Source organism: Ranitomeya variabilis, chromosome 3, assembly GCF_051348905.1.
Source record: "Ranitomeya variabilis isolate aRanVar5 chromosome 3, aRanVar5.hap1, whole genome shotgun sequence".
NCBI lineage: Eukaryota > Metazoa > Chordata > Amphibia > Anura > Dendrobatidae > Ranitomeya > Ranitomeya variabilis.
In genome coordinates, this window is record NC_135234.1 from 42,565,899 (window position 1) to 42,588,385 (window position 22,487).

Sequence of the window (22,487 nt, forward strand, 5' to 3'; positions counted from 1 at the left end):
GTTGCAGCAGCTCCGGTAGTGATGAGGAGGCAGCGGGGTCAGTGCAGGCTGTAGGCTTTCCAGAAGAGATGGGTTTTCAGGTTCCTTCTGAAAGATCCGAAAGTGGTTGGTAGTCGGACGTGTTGGGGCAGAGAATTCCAGAGGATGGGGGATATTCAAGAGAAGAATTGGAGGTGATTAGGTGAGGAGAGAATAAGTGTGGAGGAGAGAAGGAGATCTTGGGAGGACCAGAGATTACACGAGGGAAGATATCGGGACAATTAATGGAGTAGTGACCGAGTATGCACACCTCTTCTCCATTGAAGCCCTACTCTCAGGGTTGCGGATCCCTGTTCTTAAGATCTGTAGATCTAGTGACCAAATCTCCAGTGATCCACAAGCAAGACTTTCACTAAGAAGCCAGAAGTGGCGAAGGATAGGGAAAGGAGAAACATCTCGAATATCTATCTCATCGCTCTCCAGTGTTGCATCTCACCAAAATTTGCCTTTTATTTAAAAGCAAGTTGGCTTTGCAAGTGCATTGGTGTGTATCGGTGCACTTAGAGTCCTTTGCTCCTTTTTGCTTCTCCCCACCAGTGCCACCACTGGATCACGATTGACAGTGGAGACAAGTGCTGTGCTACATGACATCACCTCTGCTCTCCGCTGTCAATCAAGATGCTAGGGCATTGCTGACAGGAAGAAGCAAAGAGGAGCAAAGGACTGTAAGTGCACCGATACACACCAGTGCACTTGCACAGTAAATTTGCATGAGAATAAAATATTAAATTTGGTGTAGCTCCCCACCATCCACAGTGGTGCCCACAATCTACATTCCCTATCAGTTTGTCTTTGGAGAGTGGGAGGAAACCGGAGAAACTGGAGGAAACCCACTCAGACACGAGGAGAACAAACACACTCTTTACCGATCTTGTCCTTGGTGGGATTTAGACACAGGAACCCAGTGCTGCAAGGCAACAGTGCTAACCACTGAGCCTCCATCTGCCCTACTAACATAGAATAGCACTTGTGCTGAATACAATTGTGAATATTTGAAAGAAGTGAATATTTAGCAGTGGACTTATGGAGACAAGCAACTGAGGTGGCCATCGATCCACGTAGATACTTTGCTGCTTGTGTATGGACGTGTGAAACTTATTCTTGGAAGATAATACTAAATGCCCCAACTGTGAAAGATCCTGGGCCAACAGTAGCTCCAATCATTCTGCAGATATGATCTCTAGGATGTTTACTTTCCCTGGTATTTCCCATCTGTACTGCCTCCTCAACTTCTCCAAAAATAAGGGAGTTCTCCTGGCAACAGGGTTGGTATTTCCAGCTCCAGGTTTTATTCTGGAAGAGGTAACAAGTATTCAGATTTAACACCTTAAACGTGAGATTCACACATTGTGACAGAAGACAACACCTTGTCATTATTTTACTATAATCTAATTAGATTTATCACACAGAAAATCTTTTAACAAGTCTTGTGGATGTAAAGTTGGTTTATGGGCCACTACAACCATAATGGAAGTAAAAAAGCAGGTCAAATCAGGGGCCCAACTACTGGGGGTGCAATGAATGGGGTGACACCTGAGACTATCAGCAGGTGTGTATGGGCAGGGTTCTGATCATATTGAATGCCAATCGGCAAAAGAATACAACTTGCATATTGTCGGCAGCACAAAACCAGTGTACCTTACAGACGGCATAACAGATGTGATCGATTGACATATCTGCATTTTGCTCATTTGTTGGCTGATCACTGCTATTTTTACACAAGCCAACGATCGGAAATCAGTTGGGTTTATTATTGATCCATGTACATGTTCCTTTAGTTGGGGTCATACTATATATTTTGCACTGGGGTCCAGGAGCTTCACAATAGCACTGTAGATAAGGAGCTTAGCAATAAGCCAAAATATTTTCATAAGATGTTGGAAACTGAAGATAAAAATGGTAGCAACACTGTATTTTAGCAACCAGATCGTAGTGCAAAAATTTGGTAAGAATCTATTCATGTGAAATATGAAAGACAAATCCCAATACATGATTATTGCCACAGTAATCAATAAATTAAGGCACACATTGAAATTTTCCATTGTAATAGCCATCACAATCTCCAATACATCACTCCAATAGCTCCTTTGACTGTGCCACTTGGCCGAGCCAGACCCCTTTGGCATTGGCGGATCTTTATACATATTAGTAAGTTGAAAATGTTGAAATCAGTGGGTTCGGCAAACATTTATGCATTATATATAACAAGTTTTTCTTGGGTAAGGCTGGTAGCCACTGGTCCATGAGGCTAGAGTCAAATTTATATAATAGATGTGAAAAAAATCCACAAAAATACAACGTTTGACTGGTCTCTGCTATAAAGTAGTTATAAAGTTTTTTTTTAACTATGTCCTTTTTTAAAATAATTGTTTAATAAAAATCAATACTGTTTAGACACTATTTTGCGATTGGAGGATCCTTCTTTATCTTATCGGTTCTTAGTATCTGGAAAGTTACTCAAGATGTTCTGTAAATAAAAATTGTTGTGCCATTGCAGATTTCCAGATTAGGTGCCGTTTCCAACCTTTATTACTCTAGGAAAACTCTTTTCACATTCTATTTTGGGATACAGTTTTATCTAGCACTTTGAATTCTTATCGATATATGCTGTATGTCCATATACCAAGATGCTTTGGATAGTCAAGGTCATTTTACCATCTCGTCTGTAAAAATGGCAAGTCTTGCCAAAAGAATCCCAAGGCCCAGCAACTGGGTCATTGGTTCCTCAGCTTGGTCGAGCATTCATGTATTCTCAGTGGAAAGATGGAAAAAAACTGCAGCCAGACAACTCTGTCTACCATAAGAAGGGATTCATCCACATTAAATTTCAACATGCCCGATCAGTCCTTTCGGGAGAGAGACAATAGTTAGCTGGTCTTGTCGAAAACAGCAGGTTCAGCTAACTTTTTCTCAAGTTTACAGCAACCTAAAGTCATGGTTCTTATGTCTGTTGTTTTTCTAGTTGACTAAGTGTGAGCCACGCAGGATGGCAACTGTCACATACCTGTCTGCATATAGTGCTGCCACCTCTACCTGGGCCGCTAGGCAGTGCCGCACTAATACCACGTTAACTTCTCTCCGTGTTTGCGTGGGTTTCCTCCGAGTTCTCCGGTTTCCTCCCACACTCCAAAGACATACTGATAGGGAATGTAGATTGTGAGCCCCATCGGGGACAGTGCCAATAATGCCTGTAAAGCGCTGTGGAATTAATGGCGCTATATAAAACGCCCCCATTTATGTCGCCATTTTTGTATCACCTCTCTCACACTTGTTGTCTTAGTTTTAATAATTGTTAATAAAGGTTTTTTTGATACGGTATTTGCTTGACCTGGTATCATCTTTTCTTTGTGTTACTATGCTAATTTGATGATGGGTCTTTAAGTCCCTTAAGGTACCTTCACACTAAACGATATCGCTAGCGATCCGTGACGTTGCAGCGTCCTGGCTAGCGATATCGTTGAGTGTGACAGGCAGCAGCGATCAGGATCCTGCTGTGATATCGCTGGTCGTTGGTTAAAGTTCAGAACTTTATTTGGTCGTCAGATCGCCGTGTATCGTTGTGTTTGACAGCAAAAGCAACGATGCCAGAGATGTTTTACAATGGTAACCAGGGTAAATATCGGGTTACTAAGCGCAGGGCCGCGCTTAGTAACCCGATGTTTACCCTGGTTACCAGTGTAAAATGTAAAAAAACAAACAGTACATACTCACCTTCGCGTCCCCCGCCGTCCGCTTCCTGCACTGACTGAGCGCCGGCCGTAAAGTGAAAGCACAGCACAGCAGTGACGTCACCGCTCTGCTGTTAGGGCCGGCGCTCAGTCAGTGCAGGGAAGCGGACGCCGGGGGACGCGAAGGTGAGTATGTACTGTTTGTTTTTTTACATTTTACACTGGTAACCAGGGTAAACATCGGGTTACTAAGCGCGGCCCTGCGCTTAGCAACCCGATGTTTACCCTGGTTACCCGGGGACCTCGGCATCGTTGGTTGCTGGAGAGCGGTCTGTGTGACAGCTTTCTAGCGACCACACAGCGACACTGCAGCGATCGGCATCGTTGTCTGTATCGCTGCAGCGTCGCTTAGTGTGAAGGTACCTTTAGACTATTGGTACAGATTGCTGATTTATTAAGTATTACCATGTTAATTGGCCGTATAAGTTGCTAGCTATATAAAACGAGTAAAATAAATAAATAAACTGCTGAACCCAGGAAGCATGTCCCAGTTTAGCTTTTAGATTGTTTAGTCTAGTTGTCCCTTTTCTGTCATCCTGTGTTTTGCTGCAATGAGCTGGTATGTAATTAGCTCTTTGCTGGGAGCAATAGTTGGGCTTCCTTCTATATAAACCCCAGCAAACAGTCTCTGACTGCCTGATTATAGTTTATTCAGCTAGACCTGGTCACTCTGACTCTTTGCTTCTGTGTGTTATTTTGTATTTTCCATTGTCTGACCTTGGCTTATATTTTGACCAGCCACTTGCCTTTTGATTTTGTACCTGGCATGACTTTTTCATTTTCACCCAATGTAACAACCCCTGTCACGTCTGGTTTTCTCCTCCGGCCAGCAGCCCTTCCATGGAAACAATCCAGTGGACCTCCAGATCCCTGTACAGGGGTTAAAGGGTGAAGGCCGGAGTTCATCTGGAATCTTGAATCTGGAATCTGGAATGGCTTGTACCAAGTCTGTCCGAGGTAGCCCTTTTGAGCTTGTGGCCTCAGACAGGATGTAACAGCAACTGTGTGATATATTATCCTTAGAAGAAAATCACATTAATTAAAAAGTAAGATCCATTAAGAAAATGATCTGCGCCATCTTCATCTTATAATACGGATATATTCAATTAACCTTTTTTTGCCTCACGTAACTAAATTGTGAAATAATTAACAAGTTTTGCTCATTTGTTCACAATGGAAAGAAATCTGAAATTCACCGTTGCTTTTCCGCGGGCCACCGGAGAACACAGCTGATGCGTTCTGTCATCCACCGCTTCAAGGGCGGTTTTCAGGATTGTCCCTTTACTCAGCGGTTCTGCGACATTAACCCACTTTATGGACGACTTGATTATCAAGCTGATTTAATGAATGCATTTTTACCTTGTAATTGGTTTACATCTAGTGTTCTTCACAATAAGAGCCCAGTGGCTGCCATTCCCTACCCAATACTGCACACAATTAGATACAGAAAATTAGGCTTCGTTATTAGACATTTTAATTGAAGTTAGTAACTACTAATAAAAGTTGATCCTTGTCCCTTGGCCCAGGGCTGGACTGTGAATTAAATATTCTCATCTCTCAGTGATACTGCAGGTTTCTAAAGGGAACGGCCTTTAAAAATTAGAAATTAGGAAAATGTTTCTAAAGCTGTTTATCCAAATGTAATTACTCCAAACACAAACATTTGGTTCCATGAGATATCCGAGAATTAAGATTAATTACAGCTGCCTTGTAACAAGGTGTTTTGTAAGGCAGTGGGCACCGGAACATAATACTATATAAATGAAATATCTAACTTGTTTCTTGGCTGAAAAATGTGAATTAATGACTAAGAAGTAATATTATTTATTATGTGAGCACTGGTCCTAAGAACGCTCAAGGGTTGGAGCGTCTATAAGTGGAAGAGAACACTTATTTCACAGGTAATGTAGAAACTGTATTATGCACACAGTTGGTTGTAGAATAGAAGTAGCTGAGCAGATTGATATATAGTTTTGTACGCAAAGATTCCGCATAATTTATAATTAAAGATTAGTAAATACATTTGTAATCAATCAAATTCATTACAAATTTCCTAAAAATTCTAGCAAATGTTACATTTTTGGGATTCAATTTTCATCAATCCTTTTTGCTTTCTTCTTTTGAGATCCAGGAAGGGGTTTAAAAAAATAAGATACATTATACTCCCCTGTCCTAGACCTTCACCTGTTTTGCAGCTCACCGATACTCAATATTTTTTAGTTTTTTTCCAGTGCTCCCTTATTATCCTACAGTATTGTATTTTTGCTATTATACTGCTATGGAATCAGTTTGCCTTTCAAAAGTTTGTCCTGTCTCTCTCCTTGTAGCTCTGATGTAAGTAACCACTCCCTTCTTCCTCCTCAGTTACTATTCGTCAGCCATGTTGCTAGGCTCATCTCTGTACATCTTTGGTTCAGAATTGTCTTTTTATCTACTTCAGTTGCTGTAGGTAAAATAATACAAGAATTCAGCCTGAGAATAAACTTATTCTGGAATCTTCATACATGCCTCTGCAGTCGAGTCAAGCTATCTGATGAAGTTTCCTGGTGTGAGTACTGGTACATATAGACAACCATAGAAACACTGTCTCAAGAGACCCACACTTGCAGCCTAGTTATGGAATTATAATAGACTCATGGAATAATAATGCAGAGCAGTCAGAAGACATGCCCTTAAGAAATCCACACCCCCTTGGTTAATACCATGAAAAGCAACATTAAATAAAAAAGGCCCATATCTATTGAATTGTATGGTGGATTAAAAAAAGAATTAAAACTGGATAATCAGCAGAGCAGTGATAATAAAATGAGAGCAAAAAAGTATCACTTTTCTATCGGTGACAGGTTCACTTTAAAGCAACCAACTAATATATGCACTACTTTATGATTATACCGATAGGGATACCGCATGGTTTTCCATACATAGGGATCTATAGAGACGTGTAACTCCCAGCCATGAAAAAAATATTTAGTTGACAAGTTGATTAAATTTGCCACTGTGAAGACTTCAAACCATGGTGATTTTTTTTGCATCAGTCTCACTGCTGTATTTATATAAGGGTGCTGATTGCTTCTATGTATAAATACATTATATTTGGAAATGCACTGGCTCAGTAGACAAGTGTTCCTGAAAATTATTTAAAAATATTGGCAAAGATGAAATGTGGTCCCAGTATAATGTTACAGCCCTGGAACAATGATTCGGTGATTACCTCTTTCTCATTTGCAAATCACTCAGGGGCACAGTATTCTAGAATTGCAGAATGTTATCACTGTAATCATATAGGTATTGTTGGAACCATCTGCTAGTTGGTAAATCTTGTGAATTTTACGGCCTTCTGCAGTTATCAGCTGGTACAGTTTGCCGCCTTTAATCCAGCATTAATGGGTCCTGATAGATTATAAAATATTTTAGATCAGACATTTCTAGAAAAGTTTACTAATAAGAGTAGAAATTCTTCAGATTCATCGTCCAAAGTACAACGCACACCAAATTTTGCTTTGCATCTCAGATCTATGCTGCAGTTTTTGGGCCTCATTGCAAAATTTAGAACAGGGCCACCTCTACCATCAGAGGCGTATCTGGGGAACAAGAGGGGTAGAGGCGTGAAATTTGCTCAGGGCACCATCAGCGTACCACGGTGGGATTTGCTGTTGGATCTGTATGAACACCTGTCTGCCATTGTTTGCTCATTACGATCCCATTGTTCATCGTTTCAACAATTATCTGCTTGTGAAAAATAGAATCCTAAATCCTCTGCTCCTGTTAGCTTGAGATCGCTGATTACTTTGCAATCCTGCACTCGAAACAATAGATTATCAGAATTTATGGAATTTTTATGGCACTGTGAATGATAACATCCATTGAATTCAGAGAACCAAAGGATCCTTTACATGAATGATAATCAGCCGATGAGCTTTTGTAAGAATGTTTATTTCTGATCGTTGGCCACTGATCAGATGATTAACGAGCAAAATGCCTGTTTCAAAGCTAATCAAGTCATTTGTACAGACAAAAAGGAATAACGACAGGCCACATGTTTCCCGGTGTAAACAGGGAATGTACCAGAGACAGTACGCTAAGTGTACGGGGACCAAGTGATAATCCGTCATGTCCATATAACTTGTCACTTGCCATAAATACGTAATTTTTTAACCTTGTGTAAATGCCGCTGTTCTCCCGCATCCATTTAAAAAAAAAAATTTGCTTCTGCTCCTCGACATCACTGAGATTATGGCCCCCTTATCCCTGAATATAAATCTACTCTTTTGTAGGCAACTGAGCGTGGTCCTCAAGACAATGACCACTGAGAAGAGTAGAGGGCAGCACCTACTTGGCTAAATAAAAACTAGAGTTACATAAAGAGAAAAGGGAATGAATAGGTGCAGCAACAAAAGAAAAACAACACCGGGTTCAGGTGAACAGCAACATTTACACCTGGCAAGCATATAACATATTTATGGCAAGTTACAGGCCTCTCCTCCCTTAAAAAAAAAGTGCAAATCGACTTATATCATCGATCAGGGCAGAAATTTGACCTTAACACTTTTGCCTTTGCAGCATTTGTTATACACAGATGTCATAGATGTAACTAATTCTCTGTCTTCTTAGTACTTTAGACTGCTATCAACTATCTTTAATTAATGACCTAATCATGTCTCTGGTTATTTGGTTAGAGGAGCGCAGAGCTGGATAAGCAGCTTTGTACACCTGGGAACCCTCGTAGGTGAGACGTTGCTATCACGTTTGTTCCTTTGGGAGATAGTCAGGGATGAAGTCACCATAACAGCTGAGACATGCTACTTATTATGTGCCAGGTGTCTGCACAATGCTGGAAATAATGCTTTCTGAAATCATGCAAGAGAAAGCAAAAGTGATACTTTTTCGTAGGTACGTAGAAGACTCAAAAAGTTCTGAGAGACTTCCGCATAGCTGTCTTCTTCTAGTGGGAAATTCATAGACTTTGGACATAGTCAAACAGGTCCTTCTAGACTCTAGAATCTAGACCGGAGCTGAATCTCTAAGGCAGGCAAATTGCATTAGAAAGCTGCCATCTCAACAGCTCTCCCTCCTGACTCTATCATAGACAGGCATTCTACGTGTGTGTTCTCAATAGGGAGCAGAGAGTAAGCCACTGTCAGATAACCCTGGTGGAGAGCAGAACTCAAACCGTCTGATCCTTCTTTCCCTTGATATCTTCTCTGGGAGGCCTCCATAACTTCTTTCTTTCTTTCCACTAACATCCGACATTGAGATGACCCAATACACCAATAATCACACCAGCTCTTTAATTAGTCCAGGTCTGGCCAAAACTATTCCAATGTGTATGACCAGTTGAAAGGCGAAGTGTCATTAGACATTGACCATTTATTTAAAGAGTATCTGTCACTTGCTCAAAACAATTATTTAAATACTTTGCAAAAAATATCTGATCTTCCCTGATTCTGACACTGTTCCCCGTTTTGTGCTGCCTCACCCCATTCATAGATATTCGCATTTGTTTCTTCTGGAGCGTACTATGTGAAATCTCTGCTCGTAGTTCAACTGGGTGTTTCTTCAGAGTCCTCTCTAGGATGGTGCGCTTTCACTCCTCCCTCACAGATGCTGCCAATCACAGGTCTTCAGCCTTGGAGGCTAAATCAGATGCTGAGCTGTGATTGGCAGCGTCTGGAAGGGAGGGGTGAAGACACACAACCCCAGAAAAAATTGTGAAGAAATGTTCAGGTGGACTACAAAGTAGAGATTTCACATAGTATGCTCCAGAAGAAACAATCGTGAATATCTCGACAATGGAGACATGCATAGCAAAACAGAAAACAGCGGCAGCATCAGGAGAGCTCAAGGAGTTTTACCATGTATTTACGGTAACTCCATTTTTTTGAGCAATTGACAAGTCCTCTTTAAATCAGGTTTTTATTTTGCTTATTTATTTTTGTTAACTTTTTTTATTTTTCATATTACTGTCCATATAAAAATCTTACAATTTTCAAACTGACAATTAAGTCTAATATTACTCTAACCCTTTCTGTACAGATGGCAATTCAACAGCAAAATGTTCGTAGGCAGCAATAAACTGGCTTTGGCCTATTGATTACCACAGCAGAGTTTTTAGGGATGATCTGGCAAACGTCAGGGGAGGAGATGAGCTGGGACATCACCTATTGTGACTGGTGTATCTTGTTTTATACACTGCATATTAGAGGGTTATCCGTCAGTGTCATCCTGTCTGTGATGATAATAAGACTGCTGAAAAGTCAACTAAACGGAACAGGAGTTAATAATAAATAAAGCAATCACCATGGGTACGAATAACTCCTTTTCAAAGTGAGTCGCCTGTTTACACCCGGAGGTCTGCATATCTCAGCACATAGAATCTGCATTTTGTTTCCCAGAGGAGCATAAACATTTCTCTCTTCTTAATCTTATTTCTTTCCTAAATGATCGGACAATTTGCTTCTCTAGCCGTTCTGAGAAAATAAATTGTAGAAATCAGTCCTGAATGGAATTGCTGGAGGAGATAACATTATCCTTGCACTATCCATTAAATTAGCCCTGCTCTGTTGCAGTGGTCCTGTTGTTGTTTTGTAGATATATAGTATATACAGTATATCATTTTTATATATTTGCATCAGTGTTTATACTTAGGATGGTACGTGTTTGGAGGTTATGCATAAGCAAAAGAACAAATATTTTCCTCTCATGGCATGATATATTGATAATTCCTATTGTTTAAAGGGATTGTCCAGCTTCTGGTGATAAGCTGATTAAAAAGTCAACAACTAGAAACCCCAGCAATAATCAGTGATCTGTAGAGGAACCCTGCAACAAGTCTTCAGTTCTCCTGCAGCGCCCCAACAGGAAGAAAAAAGTATTACCATTGAAATCTACGTGAAAAACATTGACATGCCTCATCCTCCAGCATACTGTCCTAAAGGGCTACGTCCTCCTTCCAAGCAGGGTCATAATCAATAATGGCCATGACCCCTTCCTTGAACAAGGAGCCTCAATATTTTTTTACTATACAAGACGGTGATAAGCACCATCAAAATCTACCACGCTTGGTCCAAGGGCCATATGTTTTGTGCTTCTTGTGCCCGCCTATCAGAAAATGCTCTTTTTCCACCCACTCGGACATGGACCCTGTTTTCTGTTAGTTTTTAATAAAAATACTACTCAGGAATTAGAATCTTTTTAGATATGAGCAAGTGTTTAAAGAAGAATTAGTAGAATAGAATTAGTCACCTGATCATCACCCAAACCTAATAATTGGATGCCTAAATATTGTGCCTGGTTTAAAGGTTGGACATGGGCAGTCTGAATGAACAGGGTTGGTAATGTTGGTAACAAGGCTAAGGGCTCTTTCAGGTGTCCGCGATCATCGGTCCGATCTCAGATCTCAATGCACGGACGGTCTGTGCATCTCCTGACCCGAGCGTGACCACTTCATGCATTTCTATCGGGCTGCCACACTCAATTCTGTAGATGTGAGACCATTCCATCCATTGACATCCGAGATCGGACAGATGATCATGGTCATGTGAAAGAGCCCAAAAATGACCACAAGGAAATATAAATTACGGGGTTGTGCAGTGAAAACAAGTCATCACCTATCCACAGAATAGGTGATAGCTCACTGGTTAATGTGTGTCTGAATGCTGGGACTGCACCGATCAGCAGAACAGGGATCTTTTATCGCTGTTGGCCTATGTTCACACTTTTGCGGTGTTTTTCTTAGCAGTAAAAATGATGTGTTCAAAATGTCAGTTTTTGCAGCATTTTTCATGGTGTTTCTTTCCTCCGTTTTTTGGTGCAGGTTACTTGTGCAATTTTTCTACAGTACCCACTAACTAAAGTTAGTAGTATTCACCAAAAACGCCGCAAAGACTGCAAAATCGTTTAGTTTTTCTTTTTCATTTTTTTCAACGGCTGAAAAAATGCTGCAAAAACGCTGACAGAGTTGATGTGCTACAGTTTTCAAATTAAGTCAGGAAAAAAAAACAAGTATGTGCATGAGATTTCTGAAATGTCATAGCTTTTGCAGCTTTTCGTTTGCATTAAAAGCCACAATGTGTGAACATAGCCATAGAACGGAGCTAGAGCACACATGCCCGATCTCCATTCATTACCTATGGGGTTATCCAAGCACTGAACTCAGCTTTTTCCGACAGTTCCACCTAGAATGAATGGAGGGACGGTCCGGCGTTCCACCTGCCACTCCGGCGCTCTACCTGCCACTCCAGCGTTCCACCTGCCACTCCAGCTTTCCACCTGCCACTCCGGCATTCCACCTGCCACTCCGGCGTTCCACCTGCCACTCCAGCTTTCCTCCTGCCACTCCGGCATTCCACCTGCCACTCCGGCGCTCCACCTGCCACTCCAGTGTTCCACCTGCCACTCCGGCTTTCCACCTGCCACTCCGGCGTTCCACATGCCACTCCGGCTTTCCACCTGCCACTCCGGCGTTCCACCTGCCACTCCGGCTTTCCACCTGCCACTCCGGCGTTCCACCTGCCACTCCGGCGTTCCACCTGCCACTCCAGCGTTCCTCCTGCCACTCCGGCATTCCACCTGCCACTCCGGCGCTCCACCTGCCACTCCAGCGTTCCACCTGCCACTCCGGCTTTCCACCTGCCACTCCGGCGTTCCACCTGCCACTCCGGCGTTCCACCTGCCACTCCGGCGTTCCACCTGCCACTCCGGCTTTCCACCTGCCACTCCGGCGTTCCACCTGCCACTCCGGCTTTCCACCTGCCACTCCGGCTTTCCACCTGCCACTCCGGCGCTCCACCTGCCACTCCGGCATTCCACCTGCCACTCCGGCGCTCCACCTGCCACTCCGGCGTTCCACCTGCCACTCCGGCGCTCCACCTGCCACTCCTGCATTCCACCGGCCACTCCGGCATTCCACCTGCCACTCCGGCTTTCCACCTGCCACTCCACCTGCCACTCCGGCTTTCCACCTGCCACTCCAGCGTTCCACCTGCCACTCCGGCGCTCTACCTGCCACTCCAGCGTTCCACCTGCCACTCCGGCTTTCCACCTGCCACTCCGGCGTTCCACCTGCCACTCCAGCTTTCCACCTGCCACTCCGGCATTCCACCTGCCACTCCGGCGCTCCACCTGCCACTCCGGTGTTCCACCTGCCACTCCGGCGTTCCACCTGCCACTCCGGCGCTCCACCTGCCACTCCGGCGTTCCACCTGCCACTCCGGCGCTCAACCTGCCACTCCGGCGTTCCACCTGCCACTCCGGCGCTCCACCTGCCACTTCTGCATTCCACCGGCCACTCCGGCGTTCCACCTGCCACTCCGGCTTTCCACCTGCCACTCCGGCGCTCCACCTGCCATTCCGGCTTTCCACCTGCCACTCCAGCGTTCCACCTGCCACTCCGGCGCTCTACCTGCCACTCCAGCGTTCCACCTGCCACTCCGGCGCTCTACCTGCCACTCCAGTGTTCCACCTGCCACTCCGGCTTTCCACCTGCCACTCCGGCTTTCCACCTGCCACTCCGGCGCTCCACCTGCCACTCCTGCATTCCACCGGCCACTCCGGCGTTCCACCTGCCACTCCGGCTTTCCACCTGCCACTCCAGCGCTCCACCTGCCATTCCGGCTTTCCACCTGCCACTCCAGCGTTCCACCTGCCACTCCGGCGCTCTACCTGCCACTCCAGCGTTCCACCTGCCACTCCGGCTTTCCACCTGCCACTCCGGCATTCCACCTGCCACTCCGGCGTTCCACCTGCCACTCCAGCTTTCCACCTGCCACTCCGGCATTCCACCTGCCACTCCGGCGCTCCACCTGCCACTCCAGTGTTCCACCTGCCACTCCGGCTTTCCACCTGCCACTCCGGCTTTCCACCTGCCACTCCGGCGCTCCACCTGCCACTCTTTGATTTTTGAACAGAGAAAAATTTCAAAACATCGAAACAATCCTACACTTTACAAAACTCTGAAACCTGCTGAAAATGTGCAATCCAGACCTTGTATCCCTCACCCGGCCTGTGTCTGTCTCCTCATCTAGAATCCTGCCTGGCACACTGTGGGACAGACTGCAAATCCTACTGCTGCGATGGGACTCCTCCGTACTGCTGCTCCTACTATGCCTACATTGGAAATGTACTTTCGTAAGTTTTGTCTATATTTTCCTTATTTTATCGTGTGTTTCCATCATTTAATATGTGCATTGATAGTATTACATTTAAGGTGACATTTCTTTAGACAGTTCGATTTCTTTCTTTTTTTGCTGTGGATGAGAGGACTAAATACTGTACATTTATAATACATGGCAATGTCTCTAAGAGAATACACACATATATAAAAAATATATATAAATAACCCCTTAGTGACCGGGACAAATTTTGGAAATCTGACTAGTGTCACTTTATGGAGCACTTCAACATATCCCATTAATTTTGAAACTTTTATTGTGGCACATTATAATTTATGAAAATGGCAAACTTAGGTCGATATGTTTTGTTTATTTATAAAAAATATCATAAATTTGACAAAAATGTAAAAAAATGTTCAATTTTCAAACTTTGAATGATTATCCCTTTAATCCAGATAGTCATACCACAGCAACACATTAATAAATAACATTTCCTCGTATCTGCTTTACATCAGCCCCATTTGTAAAATTATGTTTTATTTTGTTAGCCTTTTAGGAGGTTTACAAATGTAGTAGCAATTTTTCATTTTTTCAAGGAAATTTATTTTTTTAGGGAACTATCCAGGTTTTAAGTGACTCTGAAGCTCCTATATATTGGAAAAACCCCAAAAGTGATACCATTTTAAAAACAGCACCCCTTGACATATGGAAAACTGCTGTCAGGTAGCTTATTAATTCTTCAGGTGATTTTCAGGAATTAATGCAAAGTGGCATGACAAGAATGAAAAAGTGTATTTTTACCTCTATAGCCAGCAGACTGTAAGGCTGCAGTCACACGTTCAGTATTTGGTCAGTATTTCTCATCAGTATTTGTAAGCCAAAACCAGGAGTGGGTGATAAATCCAGAAGTGGTGACGGGTTTCTATTATACTTTTCCTCTGATTCCTCTGATTGTTCCTCACCTGGTTTTGGCTTACAAATACTGATGTAAAATACTGACCAAATGCTAATAGTGTGACTGCAGCCTAAGGCTGCTATTTGGCCGTGAATTACCATGGAAAACATCAGGACCATACAATCATGATCTCAGGGTGCCGATGGGGTTAAATAGGGAGCCCCCACACCCTGTTAACTATTTATATGATGTAGTCACTTTTGACAGCAGGATTTAATCCTGAGTGACAACCTCCTTCCCTCCGCCAGGACATTAAAAATTGAGTCGTGGATGGGTCTTCCAGCAAGACAATGACCCAAAACATACAACCAAGGCAACAAACAAGTGGCTCAAAAAGAAGCACATTAAGGTCATGGAGTGGCCTAGCCAGTCTCCAGACCTTAACCCCATAGAAAACTTATGGAGGGAGTTGAAGTTCAGAGTTGCCAAGGGACAGCCTCAAAATGTTAATGATTTAGAGATGATCTGCAAAGAGGAGTGGACCAAAATTCCTCCTGACATGTGCGCAAACCTCATCATCAACTACAAAAAAAGTCTGACTGCTGAGCTTGCCAACAACGGTTTTGCCACCAAGTATTAAGTCTTGTTTGACAGAGGGATCAAATACTTATTTCTCACTGCAAAATGCAAATAACTTTATATAACTTGTGCAATGTGATTTTATGGATTTTATTTTTGATATTCTATCTCTCAATGTTAAAATTAACCTACTCTTAAAATTATAGACTGTTCATGTCTTTGTCAGTAGGCAAACTTACAAAATCAGCAAGGGATCAAATACTTATTTCCCTCACTGTAAATCTTAAAATTGTGAAGAACATTTGTATTCTGTACCCCCCGACTAAATACTTTGTAGGACCACCTTTTGCTGCAATTACTGATGCAAGTCTTTTGGGGTCTGTCTCTACCAGCTTTGTACATCTAGAGATGACAGTTTTGCCCATTATTCTTTGCACACTCGCTCTCGCTCAGTGAGATTGAATGGAGACATCTCCACTCTCAAGTCTTTCGCAGCTTCTAACAAGTTTTCCTCCAGGACTGCCCTGTATTTATCTCCTTCCATCTGACCATCAACTCTGATCAGCTTCCCTTCTGAAAAAAATCTTCCCTACAGCAGGATGCTGTCACCACCATGTTTGATGGCGGGGATGGTATTTTCAGAGTGATGCGCAGCGTTCGTTTTCTGACACACATTGCATTTTACATTTAACCCAGAATGTTCTTCTTTGGTCTCATCTGACCAGAGCACCTTCTTCCATGTGCTAGCTGTGTCCCCTACACAACTTTTTGCAAACTGCAAATAGAACTTCTTATTTCTCGATTTAAAAAATGAAAATGAATCAATAAAAAAGTTAGCGGGGGTGCTTCTTTACCAATGAAAAGAGGAGACGTCAAACATGTTTCAATCCAATACATTCATGGCTGAGCTGAAGAGTTCTAGGGGCCAGACCCCCAACAATCAGTAAGTTATACCCTATCATCGGGATCTGGGACAACTTGATCTTTTAGGAAATAACAATGCAAGACTAAACAACCTCTGCTTAGCGTATACTCCAGAATACCTATGTTAAACAGTTGCCCCTTATGGATCCATACAGTGATTTCTAACATGCACTGTAAAATTTAAAAAAAGTAAATGTTTTAGGTGCATCTTATACAGTCTACTACACAATTCCATACTTTTATTTGTAGTATACCACCAGATAGCAGGCATATAATTTAATATATATGTATATATATATATATATATATATATATATATATATACTGCTCAAAAAAATAAAGGAAGTGGAAGTGCCTCATGACAAGGAAAAGATGCTCAGTATTGTGCCTCCACGTGCCTGTATGACCTCCCTTCTGTACAATGCCTGAGCATGCTCCTGATGAGGCGGCGGATGGTCTCCTGAAGTATCTCCTCCCAGACCTGGACTAAAGCATCCACTAACTCCTGGATAGTTCGTGGTGCAATGTGACGTTCGTGGATGGAGCGAGACATGATGTCCCAGATGTGCTCAATCGGATTCAGGTCTGGGGAACGGGCGGGCCAGTCCATAGCTTCAATGCCTTCATCTTGCAGGAACTGCTGACACACTCCACCCACATGAGGTCTGGCATTGTCCTGCATTAGGAGGAACCCAGGGCCAACCGCACCAGCATATTGTCTCACAAGGGGTCTGAGGATCTCACCTCGGTACCTAATGGCAGTCAGGCTACCTCTGGCGAGCACATGGAGGGCTGTGCGGCCCTCCAAAGAAATGCCACCCCACACCATTACTGACCCACTGCCAAACTAGTCATATTGAAAGATGTTGCAGGCAGCAGATCGCTCTCTACAGCATCTCCAGACTCTGTCATGTCCGTCACATGTGCTCAGTGTGAACCTGCTTTCATCTGTGAAGAGCACAGGGCACCAGTGGCGAATTTGCTAATCCTGGTGTTCTGTGGCAAATGCCAAGCATCCTGCACGGTGTTGGGCTGTGAGCACAATCCCCATCTGTGGACGTCGGGCACTCAGACCAACCTCATGGAGTCGGTTTCTAACCGTTTGTGCAGACACATGCACATTTGTGGCCTGCTGGAGGTCATTTTGCAGGGCTCTGGCAGTGCTCCTCCTGTTCCTCCTTGCACAAAGGCAGAGGTATCGGTCATGCTGCTGGGTTGTTGCCCTCCTACAGCCCCCTCCATGTCTCCTGGTGTACTGGCCTGTCTCCTGGTAGCGCCTCCAGCCTCTGGACACTAGGCTGACAGACACAGCAAACTTTCTTTCCACTGCTCGTATTGATGTGCCATCCTGGATGAGCTGCACTACCTGAGTCACTTGTGAGGGTTTTAGAGTCCGCCTACCACGAGTGTGAAAGCACAACCCACATTCAAAAGTGACCAAAACATCAGCCAGAAAGCATTGGTACTGAGATGTAGTCTATAGTCCCCATCTGCAGAACCACTCCTTTATTGAGGGTGTCTTGATAATTGCCAATAATTTCCATCTGTTGTCTATTCCATTTGCACAACAGCATGTGAAATTGATTGTCAATCAGTGTTCCTTCCTAAGTGGACAGTTTGACTTCACAGAAGTTTGATTTACTTGGAGTTATATTCTGTTGTTTAAGTGTTTCCTTTATTTTTTGAGCAATATATATATATATATATATATATATTTGGCTGGGATCTTCTCTTCCAACAGATGTCATGTAACCACGAGGATGCGCTTCGAATACTTGCTGTCATGTGCCAACTAGAGTGTCAGCCATGTCTTACAGTGTTCTGCTCCTTAGATGAAGCTAACACTCTAGTTGTCACTTAACTGTACAAAATATAAAGAAAATGTATATTATTTTGGGGGAAGTGTAGGAAGCGATGAGAGCTTTTGCTATAGGGGCCCGTGATTTCTATGAACGCGTTGCCCCATTTCTCCCGAGAACACTCATACACACCAGGGAATGCCCACTTGGGCATTGCCCACTGGGATTGTATAAACCCTGCCTCCTTTGCCAGCTGGGATGGTAGAAATTTTCTGAGACTGTATCTGACAATCTGGAGATCACTGAGATGCGTAAAGAAACCTCAAAGCTCTGCTACGTCCGTATCACCGTTGAAGAATCCAGGTGCTGTTCTCCTGCCGAATGCAATGGACAAATGCGTCTTTGCTTTACTAATGCCAGTAACACTTTCCAGAGTTAAATGCAAGATTTGCACAGTGTGGATATGCGACATAACGCCGCTGCTGTGCTTGATGTTCAGTGAACTTTACTTCAAATAAAATATCCTATTAGAAGAGATGGTGTGTGCCGCCAAGTCTGAGCCATGCTCGGCCTATCTCAAGTCAGCAGACATCCTGCACTGGAGCGCTTCTGAGGAAATCCCTAAAGACATCATTATTGTATGGGCATCACAGGGCATGAAATCAGTCTGCCATCAACTGCGAATGGCTTGAATCCTTCCGTCTCCACTGCCTGTTGTTTCAGGTCTCATTCATTAGAATGGCAGTGTTCTTCTTCCTATAGCTGATTTCTTAGTTATAAGACCAACAAAGGAGGGTAGGAGATAGTGTATGCATTTTACTATAGGGTCCTTACAACTTTCCAAAGCAGTCAAGTCACAGACTGCAAAAAGCAAAAACATTCGGAGCACAGAACTTTTTTCATTTTTGTAACACATCTACAGCATTTGCCTATACCCAAAGAGCTCGTAAACACTAGACTATCATGGTACTGCACAACCTCTAAGTTGAAGATTATGGGACTTTTCTTGGCTTCCTAGAAGCACGCTAATCATCAAAACCTGCTGCTGCTGGCAGCTCCTTTTCCAATGCTGACCAATGACATCCCATACATGGTTGATGGGAGACAAATACGAAGATGCTGTAGGCCATGGTAGCACGCTTAGACCATGGAGGCTGCTCACAGTTGCACAATCAACATGTGACCTGGCATTGTCATAATTAAAAATGGCTCCTGGGACACTTAGAATAAGTGTCTGTTCCATTGGTTTCGCAACCAAATCAATGTAATACCGAGGTGATAGGTGTACCTCGAATGAAGACTAGAGGTGTACAGCTACCGTACATTTTCCCACCCCACACCATAATTTCATAAAGATAACATACTGTAATAAAGCCAGATCGGCAGAGATGTAGGGATCAAAAGTCCTACCTTCTATCCTAAAAAAATGATCCTACAAAAAGTGGTTTAGGCCCATGTTTTTAATGCATACCCACTAAAATATGTTTTTAAAGAAGGTTTTCTTTTCTAGCCCACACTTATTGACCCCAGAGTCAATCTATTTTGTGGAATAGCTTTATATTATAGTTTGGCAAGTTTTTTGTCGGGTCCAGAGATTTCTGATTTGTGGTTGGAGGATGCGCACAAGGCCTTCTGCACTAACATTATATCCACTGTGAGCAACAATACATTATCTTTGAAAGTACTATTCAGTGATTTATACATCGTCTACAAATCATGGAGGGAAGTTAAGACCATTAAAAACCATGTAAAAAATAGGATTGAGCACGAGCATATCATTAACTAAAAACGGAAAATAAAGATTAAACAACAACCACAAGACAGATTTCATCAACCAAGGAATCATTCTAATCAGTATAATGACCCCGACCTGACACTGTCTGTAGGTTACTGAGCACAATCCTGCTGACAGGTTCCCTTTCAGGACGAGTGACTCATCAGAAGCGCATTGGATTTAAATCTCTTGTGTGCCATTTTAATGGATACAACATTAAAGAATTATTGACTTTTACCTACCTTCCTCTTCCCTTGGTTCCTTTCTGCAGTACTGCACCAGCCTTTGGTCTGAACCCCTTTCCTGCATTGGAATTAGCGTGATCAAGCTCCTTCATCTTTCCAGTTCTCAGGCGCTACAGCTCAGCTTCCATTCACTTCAATACAAACTGAGCTGCAGTATCGGAGGACGGCCATGGCACAGTGTGCCGAGATGTGTTGTTCTCGCTCTATACACTGTCTACTTCCGTGGCTGTGGCACCAGATATAAGCTGATTGATGGGGGTGGCAGGTGCAGGACCACCAGCAATTTGATATTGATGACCTTAACGGAGGATACGTTATCAATATCGCAGTCCTGGACAACCCCTTTAAAGACCAAAAGCCATTCATGGTGACAGATAAAACATGATAATGTAAATCTAAAAGGTGGCAGATGTTTTCTTACGGCATTTGATGTTGCCATTTTCCTCCCCTCCTTCTCCATTAGGAATAAATACCGGACTGTTTTCTGATCCTCCATTAGGAAAAGCATTTTAATATCTCAGTCCGCACTCAGGGTTATTAAAGTTTAAAATGCAGAACATTAGAGCAGTGCAGGCGAATAAAAGCCTCTCTCCCCGTGACCTCACCCTCTCTATCGGCACCTCTCTCATATGATTTCATGCAATATATTTTTAACACACTCTCCCAGGAAAGGTGAAAGTCTTCTACTTAACCAAATAATTGTAATCATGAGTAAAGTGACAGCATGGAATACTTTATTCCGGTTCTTTGTTTTACTGTTTTGTGGTCGTCTGCGCCTATATGACGTCTCCGTGTGCCCCCCTCCATAACGAAGGAGCTCCAGAAGTAAAAAGTGCAAATAGAGTCTTATCCAAATTACCTATTTGATATTGAAGCAGGATAAGCTAACGAGGGTTGGGCATTGGAAAGTTAATCAACTTTCTTCGAATCCACGGATCACCAGACCGTACTGCAAAATTATGAGGAAGATGTTTGTGGAGATTTTTTTCCCGGCTACTGAGGATGGAAGAGATCCAGTACCATGAAATGTTGACAATGCGTTTTTTATTTGATGAGTTTCGAAGTATGTCACGTTTCTTCAGGAACAGCCACATATAAAATGGTATGTGATTTCTCCTGAAGAAGAAGTGTGCTATACTTCAAAATGCGTCGAATAAAAACCGCGTTGTCAATATTTCATAGTACTGGATCTCTTCGAGTATTCAAGTCTTCAACTATTGACATACTGACAATGCGCTTTTCATTCGACGTGTTTCCAACTATACAAAATGGTATGTGGTTCTTCCTGAAGAAGAAGTGTGATATACTTCGAGATGGTTCGAATAAAACCCACATTGTCAACATTTCATGGTGCTGGATCTCTTCCATCCTCAGTAGCAAGGAAAAAACTCCAGAAACATCTCCCTCTTTCCGTTAAGCACTGTATTAAAAAGATATTTACTTCTGGTGGTTTACACCACTGCAATAAGATCCAAGGAAACCCGCCATGACTTTTTTGTGATGACTAAGGAATAATTAAACGTGTTGTGAACTCTATTTTTGGGCTCCCTCTAGTGGTCACAAGCGGTACTGTGTAGTGTTGTCTTTCTGCAGGTTGGCAGCATCAGCTGGTTCGTTATCCTTGGTTGGTTTCCTATTTTGCTCACCTGGATACTCAGTTCCTTGCCTGCTCTCAATGTATTCAGTGCTCCTCAGATTCCTTGTGACTACCTTGCTCCTAGTCTCTCCAAGTCAGGCTAAGTTTTTGTTTGTTTATTTTTTGATCATCAGCATTTATCATGTTTCTTGTCCAGCTTGCTAAAATGTGATTTCCTCGCTTGCTGGTTGCTCTAGGGGACTGAGTTTCTCCCCCCACACCGTTAGTTGGTGCGGGGGTTCTTGAAATCTCAGTGTGGATATTTTGTAAGGGTTTTTTACTGACCGCACAGACCCCTTTACTATTTTCTGCTATCTAGTATTAGTGGGCCTCATTTGCTGAATCTGCTTTCACCCCTGTGTATGTGCCTTCCTCTTACCTCACCGTTATTATCTGTTGGGGGCTTCTATATCTTTGGGGATTATTTCTCTGGAGGCAAGAGAGGTTTTTCTTTCTCTCTAGGGGAAGTTAGTTCCTCAGGCTGGCTCGAGACGTCTAGGATTTTTAGGCACGTTCACCGGCTGCCTCTAGTGTGTTTGGATAGGTTCAGATTTGCGGTCAGTCCAGTTTGCCACCTCCCTAGAGCTTGTCCTATGTTTGTTACTTAGCTGGAGTCATTTGTGATCCTCAACCACTAAGGATCATAACAGTAGAGCAGGCCTAAAAGTGTTTCATGCATCGCAGAAGTGGGATTAAAAGAAGACCTGAGTACATTTTTTTTTTCTCCTCCCGCTTTTCCTGTGCTGCAGTCTGTTTAGC

At 43.1% G+C, this 22,487-nt stretch overlaps 1 protein-coding gene across 1 annotated transcript in view; it reads left to right on the forward strand.

The window, feature by feature from the left end:
• Positions 1 to 22,487, forward strand: part of CYYR1 (cysteine and tyrosine rich 1) — a 106,525-nt gene that overhangs the window by 14,199 nt on the left and 69,839 nt on the right. Inside the window, exon 2 of the mRNA XM_077299402.1 lies at positions 13,790 to 13,892. Within this exon, the coding sequence (XP_077155517.1) occupies positions 13,790 to 13,892 (103 nt within the window). The remainder of the gene's footprint in view (positions 1 to 13,789; positions 13,893 to 22,487) is intronic.